Source organism: Symphalangus syndactylus, chromosome 20 (assembly GCF_028878055.3).
Source record: "Symphalangus syndactylus isolate Jambi chromosome 20, NHGRI_mSymSyn1-v2.1_pri, whole genome shotgun sequence".
Lineage (NCBI taxonomy): Eukaryota > Metazoa > Chordata > Mammalia > Primates > Hylobatidae > Symphalangus > Symphalangus syndactylus.
In genome coordinates, this window is record NC_072442.2 from 24109588 (window position 1) to 24128495 (window position 18908).

The 18908-nt window shown below is 53.0% G+C and overlaps 1 protein-coding gene across 1 annotated transcript in view; it reads left to right on the forward strand.

Annotated features, from left to right (window-relative positions):
• Positions 1-8716: 8716 nt before the first annotated feature.
• RAB11FIP4 (RAB11 family interacting protein 4) overlaps positions 8717-18908 on the forward strand; it is a 146407-nt gene continuing 136215 nt past the window's right edge. The window contains exon 1 of the mRNA XM_055255944.2: positions 8717-8960. Within this exon, the coding sequence (XP_055111919.1) occupies positions 8802-8960 (159 nt within the window). The 5' untranslated portion in view covers positions 8717-8801. The remainder of the gene's footprint in view (positions 8961-18908) is intronic.

The window sequence follows — 18908 nt, forward strand, 5'->3', positions numbered from 1 at the left end:
AGTCACAAGGGTCAAAAATCACTATCTTCCTCTGTCCAAAAGGAAAAGAGCTGGAAATGTTGGCCAAGAACATTAATGACTCCTACATTAGGGAAGGACTTTGTAAGCTTAAAAGCAGTGTAAGTGCAGTGGCTCATGCCTGTAATCCTAGCACTTCAGGAGGCTGAGGCGGGTGGATTGCCTGAGCTCAGGAGTTCAAGACCAGCCTGGGCAACATGGGCTTCTCTACTAAAATACAATACATTCCTGGGCGTGGCGGCATGCGCCTGTAATCCCAGCTGCTCAGGAGGCTGAGATAGGAGAATTGCTTGAACCCGGGAGGCGGAGGTTGCAGCGAGCTGAGATCGTGCCATTGCATTCCAGCCTGGGTGACAGAGCAGGACTCCTTCTCAAAAAAAAAAAAAAAAAGCAGTGTGAGCTTAAAAGCAGAAATCTTAAGGGTCCTGCATTGACTGCCTAACATTAAAATGTCCCCATGTCCAAAAAAATCACACACAAAATTAAAAGGCCAACCAATAGGGAATTATAAAGAGTTCATAAAAACTCATCTAAAGAAAAAACCTAAGCAGAAAGAAAAATGGGCAAAGAACATGAATGGCCAATCCACAGAAATATTGTACCAACTCCTATTTATGATGGAAAAGGTCATCACACTCATTAGTAAGCAAAAAGAAATGCAAACTGAAACAATGGGATACCTGATACAAATTTTCACTTGTCACATTAGCAAAGACATACTTCACTAATACTTGGTGCAGGTCAAGAATGTGGTGCGATGAGTTCTTCCTGCAGGTGGCCTCATCTCTCTGTATTAACAGCCTTAAAAATGTCCATACTGGCTGGGCGTGGTGGCTTATGCCTGTAATCCTAGCACTTCAGGAGGCTGAGGTGGGTGGATCAGCTGAGGTTGCGAGTTTGAGACCAGCCTGACCAACATGGGGAAACCCCCGTCTCTACTAAAAATACAAAATTAGCCAGGCATGGTGGTGCATGCCTGTTAATCCCAGCTACTCAGGAGGCTGACGCAGGAGAATCACTTGAACCCAGGAGGCGGAGGCTGCGGTGAGCTGAGATTGTGCCATTGCACTCCAGTCTGGGCAACAAGAGCAAAACTCCATCTCAAAAAAAAAAAAAAAAGTCCATACCATTCGCCCTAGTAATTATCTAGGAATCTATTCTGGAGAAACAAATGGTAAAAGAGTGAAGACTTTCATCAAGTATTATAATATCAGAAAACCTGAAGACAACCAAAATATTGGTTAAATTATCTACATTCATCCAGCACTTTCTGGAAGCTGACCACTTCCTTATGCAGCCTTTAAAAATGGCCTAATAATATTTAAATTTTGGGAGGGAACTTCCAATAAAATCAAGAGTTTTAAAACCACATAAGAGGGCTAATTCCCAATTATGTAAATACAAATATATGTGTATAGTTTTTGCATAGGATAAAGAAAAGGAAATGTATTAAATGTTAACAATATGTATGGTTCACTTATTCCTTTTTGTGTCCATTTTCTAAGCATTTTACAATGATCACTATTGCTTCGAAAACAAAAAGGGTTTTAAGAGATGAGGATAATGCTTACTTTTAATTGTACTAAAAAGGATGTTTATGATAGCAGAGTTTATTTAGGTATTACATTAACTACCACCTCTTGGATGTTTTTACTTCTATCTTTTTCCATTTATGAAAAGGTAGCTCTTTACTAATTTGGATTACAGGGAGCTGGGTTTGTTTTCCTTCCTTAGGGGAGTATCAGCATAACTAGTTTGGTGCAGGTGAACTGCTGTCAACTCCATAGGCCAACCCTAAACCTTCACTGTTATTTTATAACTTCTACTCAACAGCTTGCAACCTTTCAAGTTTAACAAGGTTGATGGGGGAATGGTCCTTGCTCTCAAGAAGCTCTTGGCGGCCAGGCGCGGTGGCCCACGCCTGTAATCCCTGCATTTTGGGAAGCTGAGGCAGGTGGATCACCTGAGGTCAAGAGTTCAAGACCAGCCTGGCCAACATGGTGAAACCCCGTCTCTACTGCAAATACAAAAAATTAGTAGCCGGGTGTGGTGGCTCACGCCTGTAATCCCAACACTTTAGTAGGCCGAGGCGGGCGGATCACCTGAGGTCGGGAGTTCGAGACTAGCCTGACCAACATGGAGAAACCCCGTCTCTACTAAAAATACAAAATTAGCCAGGGATGGTGGCATGTGCCTGTAATCCCAGCTATTTGGGAGGCTAAGGCACAAGAATCGCTTTGAACCTGGGAGACAGAGGTTGCAGTGAGCTGAGATCGCACCATTGCACTCCAGCCTGGGCAACCAGAGCGAAACTCCATCTCAAAAAAAAAAGAAATACATGGTGAAGGATGTGCACACTTAACTATAATTCAGTCATTTTCCTCACCTATTTGGGCTTCCAGGCACCTGTTCCCTCTCCTCCTACGGCTTTGACAGCACTTCCTTCACCTGCCTCTTAACTCTCGGCTCTTGACCCTGTATCTGTTTTCCTAATCTTGGAATGATCGCATCATCCCTGAGAAGACATCTGGGCGCCCTAGCCAGGGAGACAGCCAATGGGCAGGGCATCCCTGTGTGTGCATCACGAACACACTGTAGAGTCTGCAAAATTCTGTGAGGGCAGAGCAGTAAGGGCAGCTGGCTCAGGGAAGGCTTCTTGGAGGGGGTGGCATTTGAAGGATGGCAGTGGGGGTGGTGGAGGGAGGACAATCCAGGCAGAGGGAACAGCATATGCAAGGCAAGCCAGGCATTTCACTGATCAATTCCATGTTAAGTCACTGTCTTGGAGTCTATGCCACACAATGGCTGGGATATATAGTAAGTGCTCAATAAATGTAAACTGAGTATAGTAGATGATGTTACTGCTCGGCCATATTTTACAGAATGGAGAGCATCAGGCTGTAAAGGGCCTTCCTGCTTGCCGCTCACTCTGAGGATTGAGTTTTTCTTTTAGGCAGAAGTGGGCAGTAGAGAAGGCTCAAAGCCAGGGAATGTGAGTGGATTTGACTCACCAAGGACACTGCTTCCTAAGCCAGGAGGGAAATATTGGTGCCCTGCCTGGAAGTTAGTTTCAGGGGCCATTTCTGCAGCTGACAGAAGGATCTGGAGCCCAGTTGGGTAGAATAAGTTAGGTTTTGACATTTCTTCTTAGAATCCCAGAAGGAATTTTAGCAATCAGCCGGTCCTGCTTCTAAGGGTCAGAGAAGATTCTGGATACCCCTCACATCAAGAGCTCATGCAGCAGAGGAAAGATGAGGTCTCAAGGTGCCCCCCTGCACCCCAAGTGTGCCCTAGTCCAGCCAGGGTCCTCAGCATTCCACAGGTAGGGCTGGCTGTGTCTCCAAGCAGGGGCCTCTCTGCTTTTGCTCAGAGAAACATATTTTGGGATCAGTGAAGAAGGAAAATAAGTTCACAGCACCTTCTTCCCCTTCAAAGTGATAATTATTCATGGGTTTAAAAAAACCCAGCAGGTTGTGAACAGGAAGTAACTGTGAATCCTGCCCCATTTCCAGACAACATGGACAATGAAGTCAAGGCTCACAGATGAAAATATAGAAATGTTCCCCCTTTTAGACTGGTTCTAAACTGCTCCATACTGACACACATAAGTCACCACCCAGGTGCCAGGTACTGTGCCAAGCACTGGGCGAGGCATGACACAATCTTTTTTTAAATTAAAAACCTGGAGGACCTCTACAAGGTAGAAAAACTGAGGCTTAGAGAAATTAACCTGTCCAGAGTCATGGGGCTAAAAGAGCAACAGATGGTGCCCAGCTCAGCTGTTTTGAATTCCAAAGCCTGGCTCTTAATAATCTTTGATAACTTCCACATGATATTCGTACCATCTGTATTCATTTCTCATGGTTTCTGTGCTAGCTCCCACAAACTTGGTGGCTTAAAACACCAGAAATTTATTCTGTAACAGTTCTGGAGGCCAGAAGGCCAAAATCCAGGCATCAGCAGGGCTGTGGGCCCTCTAGAGGCTCTGGGAGGGATTCTGCTCCTTGCCTCTTCTGATGGCTGCTGATGCTCCTTGGCTTATGGCTGCACCACTCCAATCTCTGCCTCTGTGGTCACATTACCCTCTCTTTATGTGTCAAATCTGCCTCTGATCCATCTTATAGATATGTGTGATTGCATTAAGGGTCCACCTAGCCGACCCATAATAACCCCCCTGTCTCCAGATCCTGTTGTTTTTGTTGTTGTTAGTTTTTTTGTTTTGTTTTGCTTTGTTTTGTTTTGGAGATAGGGTCTCACTCTGTCACCCAGGCTGGAGTGTAGTGGCATGATCTGGGCTCACAGCAACCTCCGCTTCCTTGGCTCAAGCCATCCTCCTGCCTCAGCCTCCTGAGTAGTTGAGACTACAGATACATGCCACCATGCCCGACTAACTTTTGCATTTTTTAGTAGAGACAGGATTTCATCATATTGCCTAGGCTGGTCTCGAATTACTGGACTGAAGCAATCTGCCTGCCTCAGCCTCCCAAAGTGCTCGGATTACAGGCGTGAGCCACCACGCCCAGCCTCCAGATCCTTAATTACATCTGCAAAGACCCTTTTTCTAATGAGGTAACATTTATAGCAGGGGTCCCAACACCCAGACTGCAGACCATTACCAGTTCATGGCCTGTTAGGAACCACAGCAGGAGGTGAGTGCCGGGTGAGTGGGCATTACCGCCTGAGCTCCACCTTCCATCAGATCTGTGGCATTAGATTCTCATAGAAGCAGGAACCCTGTTGTGAATGGTGCATGAGGGGGATCTAGGTTGCGCACCCCTTATGAGAATCTGAAGCCTGATGATCTAAGTTGGAACAGTTTCATCCTGAGACCCTCTTCCCCCGACTTGTATGAAACAGTCCCTGGTGCCAAAAAAGGTTGGGGACCACTGATGTACACGGATTGGAATATAGATATCATTTAAGGGGGCATTTTTCAGCCTACCACGCCATATTTGTACATTCCTTAATTTATTCCTACACAGACCCTAACTATGTGTGTATGGGCATTATTTAGGAGCTACAGAAATCAGGAGAGAAATGGACACAGTCCCTGCTCCCAGGGACCTCATGGTCACTCCTGTGACCTTTCATACAGTTTCCCAGATACTCCGGTGATAGACAACAGGAGTAAGAGATGGTAAGGATAGTCACAAGGACAATAGCTGTCACTAACCAGCAGCACTGTTCTGACACTTACAATGTATGTATTAACTTACTGACTCTCACCACAGCCTTATCCGCACCTGTAAGTAGGCTGCACAGTCTGTACTTTTCACCTCTCTGCAGGAGCACATGAGAGAGGTGGTCAAGGGGGCAAGGAGGGGGGGTGGTCATGAAAGGCTTCCTGTAGCAAGTGCCACTTCCATAACACAAGGACAGGAATTAGAGAAAGTGGAATTGGGTGGGGGTAGGATTGAGGCCTCCCACCCACTAAGCAAAGGGCGGCAGGAGGGAGCCTGGATGCTCCCAGACTAGGGTTAAGAAGAGGCAGGAGAGTGCGAAGACACTGCACAATGCCAGCTCAGGCAATGGTGGCCATTGAGTTTTCAGCAGGGGAGGGACCTGATCAAACTTGTTTCTTCCTAGAGAAGGGGCCGGAGTCCCAACTGTCCCTTCCATGTATATTTCCCAGTATATTTCCAGCCTGCCCAGGCTGCTGCAGCTGTTGGAAATCCCCTGGAGAATCAGAGATCACCTGGAGGAAGCGGAGGACAGAAGGGAGGCTCCCCGCCTTCCCGCTCTATCCATGGGGACCTCTGGCTTTCCTGGAGCAACCCCCTTCACCCTGAGATTCCCAGCCCTGCAGCCGGCCCTGACATGGGTATTCTCTTGCTGCTTCTGCTCGGGGCTGCACTTTGAGCTTTGGATTAAGGTGTTGGGAGCCCTAGTGGTCCCAGGTCCACTTCCAAGGACCCAAGGACTCCATAAATTGCACCATCTCTGAGGGACCTTTGGGTAGGCACTCAGCAGGCCCTCTTGGGCTCCTAGAGCCTGGGACCTCAATGTAGATCACACTGGGCCATGACTGCCCCCATCAAGTTCAGCAAGTGGCTGCACCCCTTTCACTGTCTCCCTAGCATACCCGACACAACGTAGGTGCTCAACAAAAACGTGACAACCCCAGAAAGAATGCCTGTGATGTGCTTTGCTGGCCCCAGCAGCACAGCGGTAAGCAAGAGACCCAGTGCCACTGGTGGGGGAGGCAGTGGCACTGGATCTCGCCCACCAGAGTCTCGCCCACCAGAGACAAAACTGCAGAGATCTGGGCAAGGAGAGTTGGGACAGGGAAAGCTCTCCTGGGGGATTTTTTAATTTGTGATGATCCTGTCTTTGACAAGAACTGGCTAATCTGGTTGCGGGATTCTGTCTTGGTTCACTTGGGATTTGTTCATGCTCAGGTCTGAGGTCCCCGCCTCTGCCAGCTGAAGTGGGTGAGTCTTCCAGCTCCCCTGTCCCCAGTTAGGGGGCATTCAATGCCAGGCTGAGCGCGGAGAACCATTTCTGCAGCCCCCACCAGGGGGCAGCCCCAGCTCCTGGCCATCTCCTTTCTGTGCTGAGCCCCTTGGGTGAGAGAAATGGCACGAGCTGACCTTGGACGAACTAATATCGGGGTCCCAGGAGCAGGCAGCAGCCCCCAGCTTCCACTCCCTACCTCCTTGCCAGGGGGCTGTCTGGATCTCCAGCAGCCAGTCTCTCCCTGCCAGCTGCTTGTCCTTATTCTCTACTTCCACCTCCATTTTGCAGGGTAGGTCGGGGGAAAGCAGCATTGCTTAGATTCGCTCTCACCTTCAGTTGCCCTAAAAGGAAGGTACTACTGTACCTTCCCCACTGTACAGGTGAGGAAACCGGCTAAAATATGTTAGTATCCTGCTGACGGGCATCCAGCTAGCAGAGACGCTCCCACTCAGCCGAATACCCCCACTCCACTCCCACGGCCTCCCCTTTCCCGCTTTCCCACATTTTCAGACTCCTCAATCCTCAGAACCACAGGTCTCTCTTCCCGAGAGGTGCTGCCTTTCATGGCTCTCAGAGAAACTGAAGGGTCAAAGGAGAGTAGCTAAAAGCCGGGTTCATCCCAGGAGCCGGGGCTGGAAAGAAGAGGGCCCCGCCCACTATCAGAAGGCAAACGGCAGTCCCTGCGCAGGATATATTCAGGGTTGAGCAGGAAGACCACAGAGGTACAAACCGAGGCCCAGCTAGGGGAGGCCATGCAGTTCACCCCGGACTCCCTGTCTGCTCCCGGCTCCTCCCATAATGGGCGGGCCCATCCCCTCTGGGTGGGGCTTCCTCTGGGCCCACTCTTGGCTGGAGATCAGGGACTTGAAGGTAATTAAGACACATCTTGCCCTGGAGGGCTTCCCAGCATGGTAGGGGAAATGGGCATCCCACTAGAGAATTAAGAACTAACTGGGCACCTGGAAGAAGGGCCTAGAACTCAGAATAGAAGACAAGATGGCGTGCCATCAGAGAAGCCTTCCCGGAGGAGGAAACCTCTGCGCTGAGCAGGACAGCATAGGTGGGAGTAGACTCAGCCAAGGCCTTTTTTTGGGTTGGGGCCAGTCGTTGCCACAAAGACCTGATGTGCCGAGCAAGAAAGTGGAGAGGAGAGCCCGGCCGGGTCCTGCAGGGCCCCGAGGCTGGGCTGGGAAGTTAGCACAAGCTGGGGTGGAGGCTCCGCTGAGCACTAACGGGAGGAGGCCAAGGTCCTGACCTAGAGCCTGCGGCCAGCGGGACAGAGACTGTCCTGGACTCTCTGAGCTTGGGGCATGCGGGCTGCCAGGGAGGTGTGATGGTGGGAACCCGGGGAAAGGAAGGAAGCCCCCTCCAGGCGTGGGACAGCCCTGGGCCCTGCAACAGGCAGGCCTCTGGAAGCGCCTCGCTTTTCCTCCCTCCGGCCTCATCCTGGTTTTCTCCTCATCTCCCCGTCGCAGGGTCTCGGGTCCAGGCTGGGGTTCAGTTGCCTGCTCCTCCTCTCTGTGCCCTCCCCCGCCCGATGGCCCCACAAGTGCTGTCTTGGAGGAGAGCGCCGGGAGACCGCAGCGCCGAGGTGAAGAGCGGGGTCCAGAGCCCTCCAGAGATGGGAGCGAATCCCGGCCCTGCCTCTCGCCAGCTCTGTGGCCTAGAGTGAGTCCGACCTCTCTGGGCCTCAGCTTCCTCCGAGATGAATGCAGTCACGGAACGCACCAATGCAGGAGGCCCCCAGGACGTCCTGAGCGCTCGGGAGACGCCAGGCGCGGCAGCGGGCACGGGCAGCTGAGAGGGGCGCGACCCCGCGGAATCCTCCGGCAGGGCGGGGCCTTCGGATGGCTCCGGGTGTCCAGGGGAAGGGGTGGGCTCGGGGACGCGGAGGGAAACTGAGGCCGCGGAGGACGCGGCCGTTGGCAGCGCGCTGCGCCTGCCGGCCCTGCGTGGGCGGCCCCACTCGGGAGGACGCGGGCTCCTTTTGTCTGCAGCGTCCCCGCCGCCGCCGCCGCCGCCGCCTCCCCCTCTACCTCCCACTTTCGCCGCTGCCCCCGCCCCTCCCCTCCCCCATTGCCCCTCCCCCTTCCCCTTCCCTCCCCCCTCCACTCCTTCCCTCCCCTCCCTTCCCTTCCCCTCCGGAGCGGCGGGGGCTGTGGCGCCGCTGCTGACACGGATCGTCCGCTGCCGCCACCGGGCGGAGGCTGCGCGGCGCAGACCCAGACGGGCGGCCCCGGAGGGCGCGCGGCGATGGCGGCGGCGGCGGCGGGCGGGCGGCGGGCGCGGCGGGCGAGGGGTCCGGGCTGAGCTGCGGGCCGGCCCGGATGGCGGGCGGCGCGGGCTGGGCGGGCGCCCCCGCGGCTCTGCTGCGCTCCGTACGCCGCCTGCGCGAGGTGTTCGAGGTGTGCGGCCGCGACCCCGACGGCTTCCTGCGCGTGGAGCGTGTCGCGGCGCTCGGACTGCGCTTCGGCCAGGGAGAGGAGGTAAGCTGGCCCGACCGCAGTCACGGCCCGCGGACCCCAGCCCAGCCCCGCCGCCCCTCCCCCCAGCTCCCCCGCCGGGTCACCCGCGTGGCCCGAGGCGGTGGCCTCCCTCCCAATCCCCTCCGTCCGCCGGAGCCCAGGACCTCGGCCCCCCGGGTATCCCTGGCCCAGCTGGGCCCTCGCTTCCCCCCCCACCCCCCGGCGCCCGTGCCCCGAGCGTCACGCGTCACGCCTAGGGTGGCTTCTGCGCCCACCTTCCTTCCTCGGCCGTGCAGGTCCTTCTGAGCGGTCTGCACATCCACCCTTATCTTGGGGAGAGAGCTGCCAGAATCCGGCCCCAGGCTCCCCACCCCACCCCCCGCTGCGGAGACCAAGATGCAAGGGTCTGTGTACGCCCTGCTGGGCCGGGCCTGGGGGTGAAAGGGACCGGTAGGGGTGCTCTGCAGCCTTGGCTCCTCGGCTGCACCCACCCTGCCCAGACACGGAAGGAGGTGTCTGCTGGGGCCACCGTGTATTCCCGGCCCAATGCCGGGTGACCTCTCTCATTCAGGCTCTGCTGGGCAACCAGGCTGGCAGCTGGCTGTGTTGGCTGCCGCAGGCCAGGCAAAGCCAGGCTCGGGGAGTGGTGGCTGAGCAGAGGGCTTTCATGTGGCGGGGCCGCATCTATTTGGGGAAAGCATGACCTACGTAGATTGTTAACAGGGCTGGAAGCGGAGGGTCGGTGCCGCCAGTAGGGTGGACGGAGTCATATCACTAAACGCACACTACACCAGTGTCCTCTGGTGCCACCGGCATGGGGACTGGGGACTGTGTCTTAAGGGGAGGACAAGACACCCACCTGGCTGAAATGGTCAGGGGTTTCTCCTGGAGACAAAAGCCCTGAGAAGTGGGTTTCCAAGGCCATCTAAGGAAGGCCTCAGGCCCTGCATGGAGGCCTCAAATGGGCACTGGCTGGCATTGTGTTCCCAGAACAGGTCGGACCAGGCATTTCAGAACATGGGGGAAGCTGGGTGATGGCCAGGTTGGGCCCGTGCCTCCGTGTCACCAGAGAGTGGGAGGCGATTGAGAATCATCTCTCTACCCGCACCTGGGCATGGGCGGGGACCTGTGAGTCTCTGAGAGCTGTGGGCAGAAGAGAGTGAGGCAGCTTCAGGGCTTGAGAACTCAGGTACCCACCCCAGGAAACACCGCTGCAGTGCCTGTGAGAGCCCAGACTGCCCTCTGCGGGGCTTTGCTGAGGGGCACTGCCTGCTGCCACCATGACCCTTCTTCCCCAAAGGCCAGCCAAGCCCTTCCCTTTTCCCAGTGGCTCCCATCTGGGGCAGGCTGAGCAGACTCCTGGCATGGGGATAGTCCCGCTCCTTCCTCTAAGGACACAGACTGCAGGTCGGGTAAAGAAGCCACCAGCTCTGGCTGAAACCTGGAGTCCCCGAACCCAGAGCCTCAGTGGTGGGAAGGGCCACCCAGCAACCTCTGGCAGGGGCCACCAGCCTCAGTCACGTGCCCAGCAAGCCTCACCCACTTCTCCCCCATCTGGACAGTTCCTGCCATTAGAACCTTCTCCCTCATACACTCTAGAGACAGACCTGCTTGTCACTTAGTCATCACCGTTCTGCACAGGGACTCATATAGGTCTCTCTTCTTTGGGGGAGCCTTTAAATATTTGAAAATAGCACTCCTGCCCCTTCTCTCCTTCCCAGCTCCTTACTCCCATTTTCCCTTCTCCAGGCCAAATACCACAGTTCCTGAAGCCCTAGACCATTTCCATATGACCCAGTAGCCAGACCTCTGGCTTCTGGCCCTGGAGCTGCCATCGACTAATTCTGCAATTCAGTTTTCCTAGCAATAACATGAAAGGGCTGGACAAGCAGACCGCCCCCCGCCACCCCCCACCGCAGGACTGTATTAGCCCCAAGACCTCACACATATGCACACAGCTTAGGGTGGGGCTGCCTCTGAATGGGACACTGCACTCTGCTCATATTAAGTTTCTGGCCACCGAAACCTCCAGGGATCTGTTTTAGAAACCTCTGCCAAGCCAGCGATTCTTCACCCTTCGGGGAGGGTCAGTGATTTTTTTTCTTTTAAAAACATACTCTGAGATTACTACAGAAGCGGTGGATATGCACTGCAGAAAACTGGAAATAGGGACAAGCAAAATAAAAAGTATTGTGTCCTATCTCTCAGGCAGCGCCTCAATGACACTTCTGTCAGACCTTTCCAGAGCTGTTTCCATGCTTATATGTCAATTTTCTCCGGAAAATGAGATCATACTGTGCATACCGTTTTGTAACCTGATTTTTTTTGCCGGTAAATGATCATCACTTTTCTGCTTCAATAAGTTTTCATCTCGTTTAATATGCAGACCTTTTTCAGATTTCCCTATTTGACCCCAAAATGTCCATTTTTGCTATTTCCTCTCCAGGACTGTGCAGTGTATGTGGTTGTTGTCACCTTTTAGTCTCTCTTACTGTAACACAATTCCTTTTTCTTTTCTTTCTTTTTTTTTTTTCTTTTAACAATCCTGGCTTGTGGAAGCATTCGAGCCTGTTGTCTGCGTCAGTGATTTCTGGAATCTAAGCCTGTTTCTTGGCCCTTATTCCCATTTAATTTCGTCTTGTTCATTTCATCACATTGTATCTGTCAAGAAAGAGAATCTAGCATCCTACCTCTGTCACTCTCAGCTGTGCTGCTGCCCGCGGGCTGGAGAAGCAGTGCTTGGTGTGTCTGAATCCACAAGGCTGGTTAAACATTGCAGGGCAGGACCATGGACAGGGCCCCGAGGCACTTGTAGGGGTGGTTTTCTGCTTACACGGTATTGACCCAGACCCGTGGAAATACATTTTGCATCTCTACTCACTACCCATCTTATCCCCTGATGCATTACAAAATTGGAGTGTTGTTTTCCAGCCGTGGGAGGGGGGGGTCTCCCTTACGAAATGTAATGTTCTCTGACAGTTTCTATTTTATTTGTTTTAAAATCAGGCAGTGACATTGATTTCCCAGCCACTTGGTGCTCTGGGATGGATAATGATCATTCATTAGATATGGAGTTCAGTGAACTTAGAGCTGATTGTCCACAGTTTACCACCTACCCCCAGAATACCAGGGATACCAGGATCAAATGCTTTGCAGAAACCAAAATATACTAGGTCGTAAAGTATGAAATAAATATCCATGAGGCCATAATGAAATATATATATGTATAAATTATTGAACAGGTGGTAATAAATAAATAGGAAAATCTCTCGTATAGAAGAAATCCGAATAACATATGTTGATAATTGCCCCATTGAGGAAGTGAAGCATAACTTCCCACCGTGTAAGCATGAGATGTGCGTAGTGGCTTCCTTATAAAGGGTAGAGTTTGGAAAGTGGGGGGAAGAGCAACTGTATAGTGGAGAAACCCAACAAACACTGTCTCAGAAGGTGATCAAGGACAACATCGATAGTGACAGGTTATGATGATGGCATACCCTTGGTGTGATGTGGTGAGAATAGAACTTTTCCTCTGTGGCCTTCCTCCCAAACCAGTAATCCCAGTCTAGTCCTGAGAAAAACACCAAACAAATCCCAACCAAGAGGCATCCTACAAAATACCTGATTACGACCTCTCAAAATTGTCAAGGTCATCCAAAACAAGGAAATTTTGAGACACTGTCAGAGCCAAGTGGAGACTAAGGAGGCAGCTGACTAAATGCAGTGTGGTGTCCTGGATGGGACCCTAGAACCAAGAAGAGGACATTAGGTAAAAACTAAGGAAGTCTGGATCAAGTATGAATGTTACTTAATAATGTTATTTATGGATTAGGTTAGTCCCTGATAGTTCCCTACTTTGCTGACCTAGGTATCACAGCAGAAAAGAGGAGACAATGGGCCGGGCATGGTGGCTCATGCCTGTAATCCTAAAACTTTGGGAAGCTGAGGTGGGAGGATCACTGGAGCTCAGGAGTTCGAGACCAGCCTGGGAAACATGGTGAGACCCCCCCATCTCTACAAAAAATACAAAAATTAGCCCAGTGTAGTGGCGTGCACCTATAATCCCAGCTAGTTGGGAGGCTGAGGTGGGAGAATCGCTTGAGCCTGGGAGGCGGAGGTTGCAGTGAGCTGAGATTACATCACTGCACTCCAGCCTGGGTGACAGAGTGAGACCCTGCCACAAAAAAAAAAAAAAAAAAAAAGAAAGAAAGAAAGAAAAGAAAAGAAAGAAATGCAGATTTTTGAGGGATGGGGGCACACCAGTGCCCTGACCCTCAAAGTCTACAATGCCAGGGAGCAGGACTCTGGTAAGTATGTAACATGATGGCTCAACACCCTGACCCCGCGTTGCCTTCTGATGAATTGCATTGTCTCCCTAACCTCTTTAGGCCTCTATTTACTCATCCATCAAATGGAGCTGATCAGAGTCCCCATTCCATAGGGTTATTGTGGGGTTTGAGTGAGTTAATACATACAAAGGGCTTGGTCCAGTATCTGCACAGAGTAGGCATAATATCAGAATTGCTGGTGTTCTCCTTGTCATTATTATTATTTTCTAAACACTTGCAAGCATCTTTGAGAGGCTGTTCTAGGCTGGGGATTTGCTAGGAATTGAGGTCAAGATCTGGCATCCACCTCTGTGTGCTCAACTCACCCTCCTTAACCAGCTGTGGTGTTCCTGCCCCTCTTACGTCCCCTCAGCAGTCAGAATGACAGACATTGAAAGCAGCCAGAGATGTCCTGGACCACACTTCCCTGTGGCATGGTCCTCTTCCCTTTCCAGTTTGAAGACCGTCCTTCTTCTAGAAAAATAGAAATAAGAATCACCAAGTAGGCCTCTGCCATGCATTAACATAGCACCATCTCCTCGGGACAGTGGGCCTGTCCTGCCTGCTTGGAAATGAAATGATGATCCCCACTGGGCTCCCTGAGTCTTCAGGTCGCCTCTGAGCTAATGCCCGCTATGGGGGAATTGCTAATGCCACTTGGCTTAAGCCTGGGTCTTTGAAATGGCAAAGGGGTTGGGGTGCTAGGATGGGCTGAGACCGACCAGGAGCCAGCCCTGGGGCTGGGGTCCATGTCTTCTGAGACACGTGGGCTTCCAGGAACAGGAGCACCTGGAACTAAAGCTCCTCTGCTCGGGAGTGGCGATTGGATAACGGGAAGAAACAACTGTATCCCCACAGCTGTGGCCAGAGGAAGGGGTGAAGGGGAAAGTAGGGCCAGATCGGTGGTTCCCTGTAGGCAGTGAGACCTAGGCAGCCAAGAGTGGATGCGTGTGAGAGAATAGGGGATGGGGAGGGGGATTGGAGGCAGGAGGCCTCCTCGGGACTGTGGCACATGGTAAGAGAGGAAGAGCATCCTAACTTGGGCAGTGGCGGGGGGTGCAGAATTGACAGGGGCCTAGAAGGCCGGCAAAGCCCCAACAAGCCACTCCCAAAAGATGATAGTTAAAAGTGCTCTTTTGAGACCAGGCAACCTCTATGTACCCCACCCTAATGAGGCTACCATGCAGAGTGACAAGGCTGGCACATCAGAAGGAAGGCCCAGGTGCCCTGAGCCTGGCAGGAAAGGTGGGAGTGCCTGGGACCTGAGATGGAAGCGGGACAGGAGTGGGCCCAGAGAGACGTTCTCTTTCCCATGCTTCTGGGAAACTGTGCTCCTGAGGCTGGAGGTCATCATGGAAGTGGGGCCAAGTCTGGGGTCCCTTGGGGCCTGGGGATGGGCATGTGGCACCACACTCTGCATTGGGGCGGGAGGATGAGTCCTAGCTGGGGCACCCTCTGGCCTCTCGTGCCCACCAGTTTGGCTGTGCTGGGAGGAGGCCAGATGCAGAAAGTCTGCTGGGACTCATCCATCTTATCAGACACGCCCCTGCCTTTTTTTTTTTTTTTTTTTTATTGAAACAGGCTCTCGCTTTGTAGCTCAGGCTGGAGTTCAGGGGTGCATCATGGCTCACTGCAGCCTCGAGCTCTTGGGCTCAAACCATCTTCCTGCCCCAGCCTCCCAAGTAGCTGGCACTGCAAGTATATGCCACCATGCTCAGCTAATTTTTTGTCAGACATCCCTTTTTTTTTTTTTTTTTTTGAGACGGAGTCTCACTCTGTCACCCAGGCTAGAGTGCAGTGGCTCGTTGCAACCTCCAACTCCGGGGTTCAAGCGATTCTCTCACCTCAGCCTCCCGAGTAGCTGGGATTACAGCCATGTGCCACCACGCCCGGCTAATGTTTTGTATTTTTAGTAGAGACGGGGTTTTGCCATGTTGGCCAGGCTGGTCTTTTAACTCCTGACCTCTGGTGATCCACTGCCTGAGCCTCCCAAGGTGCTGGGATTACAGGCGTGAGCCACCGCAGCTGGCCTGTCAGACACTCTTGATGAAGCCTGAATCCATTTGGCAAAACCTTGCTGAGTTCCAGCGTCATTCCCAAGACACTGGAGTTCTAGAGAAGGAAGAAGTGCCAGTGTTGAGAGGCCGTGCTATGGGGGGCGGTGGTGGTGTGATCCCTGCCTCCACTGGTGAGACCTGAATGGGGGACGTGTAGACCCGAGTAGGGGGAAGAATCAGCCCCTCCCATCAGCAAGACGTGCCCTCTGAGGGATATCAGTGGGTAGAGAACCTTGAACCATCCACAAGCTTCCCTTAGGGGCGTCCAACCCATGAAGTGGGACTTTCCCCCTGTACGGGTAGGTCATGAGGCTGGACAGGCAGCATGGCTTTCAGACCTGGCCCCGGCTCTGAGGCCTAGGAGCCTTCCCTGGCACCGGGAAGAAAACCAAAGAGGAAAGGAAGAAGAGAGGACCGGACAGAGGGAGGAGAGGCTGGGCCAGAAGATTCCTGCGTGCCGCCTGGGCTGGTGGGCGGGAAGTAGGGAGCCCAGGAACCTGGGAATGGGGGCGATGGCTACAAAGCCACCCTTTTTTCCTTCAGCAGGGCCTCCACTGCCTGAGAAGGTCGGCACTGGGCAATACTGCCTTGGAGGGCAGTGCATTGCTAGGGTGGGCAGCAGGCTCCTGGACAATAGTGCCCTGGCCTGGGCAACCTTCTGCCGGCAGGAATAGGGGTGTTCACAGGTCCACATGGTGGAGGGGGTTCTGCCTCAGCCCTGGAGTGTCGGGCAGAGGGCTCCTTCCCTTCCTGTTGCAGCGCCCCTTTGGCTCACTCAGCAGTCATCCCCACCCCAGCCCCGACCAGTGCCACCAGGAACAGTGCAGAAGGGGAACCCGACAGCTGGGTGAGATTGACTCTTAGAGCTGAGTCACACCAACCTGGGCGGGATGGAGGGGAACTGCCCGCTGGCCTGGAAATGGCATATGGCTTGCCCAAGTCACTGCTGTCCTCCTAGCCCCAAGTTATTGGGTAAATGCGCTATTTTTATAGAGTTGATTTTATGGAAGTATCTCTGACATTTACCCTTAACACGGGTCCAGATTTAAAAATTTTTTATTCCTAGGCCAGGTGTGGTGGCTCAACCCTGTAATCCCAGCACTTTGGGAGGCCGAGGCGGGTGGATCACTTGATGTCAGGAGTTCGACATCAGCCTGGCCAACAGGGTGAAACCCTGTCTCTACTAAAAACACAAAAATTAGCCGGGCGTGGTGGCATGTGCCTGTAGTCCCAGCTACTTGGGAGGCTGAGACAGGAGAATTGCTTAAACCCAGGAGGTGGAGGTTGCAGTGAGCTGAGATTGCACCACTGCACCCCAGCCTGGGTGACAGAGCGAGACTCAGTCTCAAAAAATAAAAATAAATAAATACAAATAAAAAATTTTTATTCCTAGGCCCAGCGCAGTGTCTCAAGCCTATAATCCTAGCACTTTGGGAGGCTGAGGCAGGCGGATCACCTGAGGTCAGGAGTTCAAGACCACCCTGGCCAACATGGTGAAACTCGTCTCTATTAAAAATACAAGAATTAGCTGGGCGTGATGGTGCACGCCTGTAATCTCAGCTACTCGGGAGGCTGAGGCAGGAGAATCGCTTAAACCCAGGAGGAGGAGGTTGCAGTGAGCTGAGATTGCGCCACTGCACTCTAGCCTAGGTAACAGAGTGAGATTCCATCTCAAAAAAAAAAAAAAAAAAAGCGATTTTATTCCATTAACATCGTGGGTGCCTATTGTGTGCCAACCCTGCCCTGGGCACTGGAAACAGGAAACAACAGGGACCTGGGCTTGCATTCTGATGGGGGTCACAGAAAAGAGGCAAAGGAATAGAAACAACTGTCAGGTGCGGGTAAGTGGCAGAAAGAAACATCAGTGCCAAAACAAAAGCCGATGTACTTAAAACAATGTCAGAGTTGGATATTGAGATGGAGCCCAGAATGAAGTGGGGGCTGCACCTTGCATATGTCTCGGGAACGTGGTTCAGGCAGAGGCAGGAGCCTGCCCAGGGGCTTAGAGGCACAGTGAGCCTGAAGACAAGGGCGGGGCCAGTTCCTGTGGCCTTCCCTGCAGGGGCTTTGGCTTTCTTGGAATGAGATGGAAGCCCCCAAAGGGTTCTGAGCAGAGGAGATAGAGGATCAGACTTAGATTTAATGGGGACCACCCTGGCTGCTGTGTGGCTCCTCAGAGAGGCGGAAGGGGCCGGGGAGAGGCAGGGAGACCAGCACCAAGGCTACTCCTTCACCCAGGTGATGGGTGCTGGGGGCCGGGAGCAGAGGAGAAGACGTGGAGCAGTGGCTGGATCTTGAAAATGGAGCCGATTGGCAGTGGGAGTGAGCAAAAGGAGATTTGGAGACAGGCTGCCATTGCTGGATGGGGCGGCAGAGAGGAAGAGGGCTGGGTGAGGACTCGGGAGCTCCACGTTGGCCTGTGAGACCTGAGTGCATCTGTGGAGCCAGTGGCGATGGACAGGTCTGGGGACCACGCTTCAGCCCCGCCCCGCCTGGCACATCCTGGGCTCTTTCTCCCCTTCCTTCTACCCTGGCCCTGGGGTCTCATCTCACTGCCCACAACAACGGAGTTTACAGAAGCTGACCCAGGTGCGGCCTGGCCCCCTTTAAAAGCCAGGCTTGGCCGGGAGCAGTGGCTCACGCCTGTAATCCCAGCACTCTGGGAGGCCGAGGCAGGCAGATCACGAGGTCAGGAGACCGAGGCCATCCTGGCTAACACGGTAAAACCCCATCTCTACTAAAGATACAAAAACAAAATCAGCCGGGCATGGTGGCAGGTGACTGTAGTCCCAGCTACTCGGGAGGCTGAGGTGGGAGAATGGCGTGAACCCGGGAGGTGGAGCTTGCAGTCAGCCAAGATCGCGCCACTGCACTCCAGCCTGGGCGACAGAGCAAGACTCCGTCTAATTAAAAAAAAAAAAAAGCCAAGCTTGCCCCAGCATCTTCAGATTCTTGGAGACTCCCCCAGGGGCTATAACTTAGGGCCACCAATTCCCTGCAACCTGTCACGCCTGAGGTCACTGCTGAGGACCCATTGTCCATAGCTTCTGTGCCCTTGAGGGCAGGATGAGCAAAGCAGCGCAGAATCCTTATAGGTTTCTATAACGACCCATGACCCAAGACGGGAAGCAGGCTCCATACAGCCGTAGCCCAGATTCCAGCTGTGAGGACCTCTGGCTTCCCTGGGGACCAAGGCCTTGAGTCCAACATACACTGCAGTTGCTGTGGCTCAGGGCTTACAGGTGCAAAACCCAGAGAAGATTGCCAGCTTCCTCCAAAGTGTTTGCTGATGACACATGGGCCCACAGTGGGCACTGTCCCCAGGAAGATCCCAGTCTAAGGCCAGCACCTGGACAGGATAGACAGAGGATTGATTTGAACCAAAACAAAAACCAGAAGGGGAGTAGAGGTCATTCAGTGAGACTCTCATTCAGCGCCTGTGTCAGTCAGTAGCCAAGAGACAGGGACATGCTGCCTCCCAAGGCAAGCCCATTCTCACCTGGCAGGGCTCTGGCTGAGTTCTTGTTCATATAACAAGCTGAAGTCTATCTCCTAGAGTTCCATCTGCTTACACTTCCTCCACC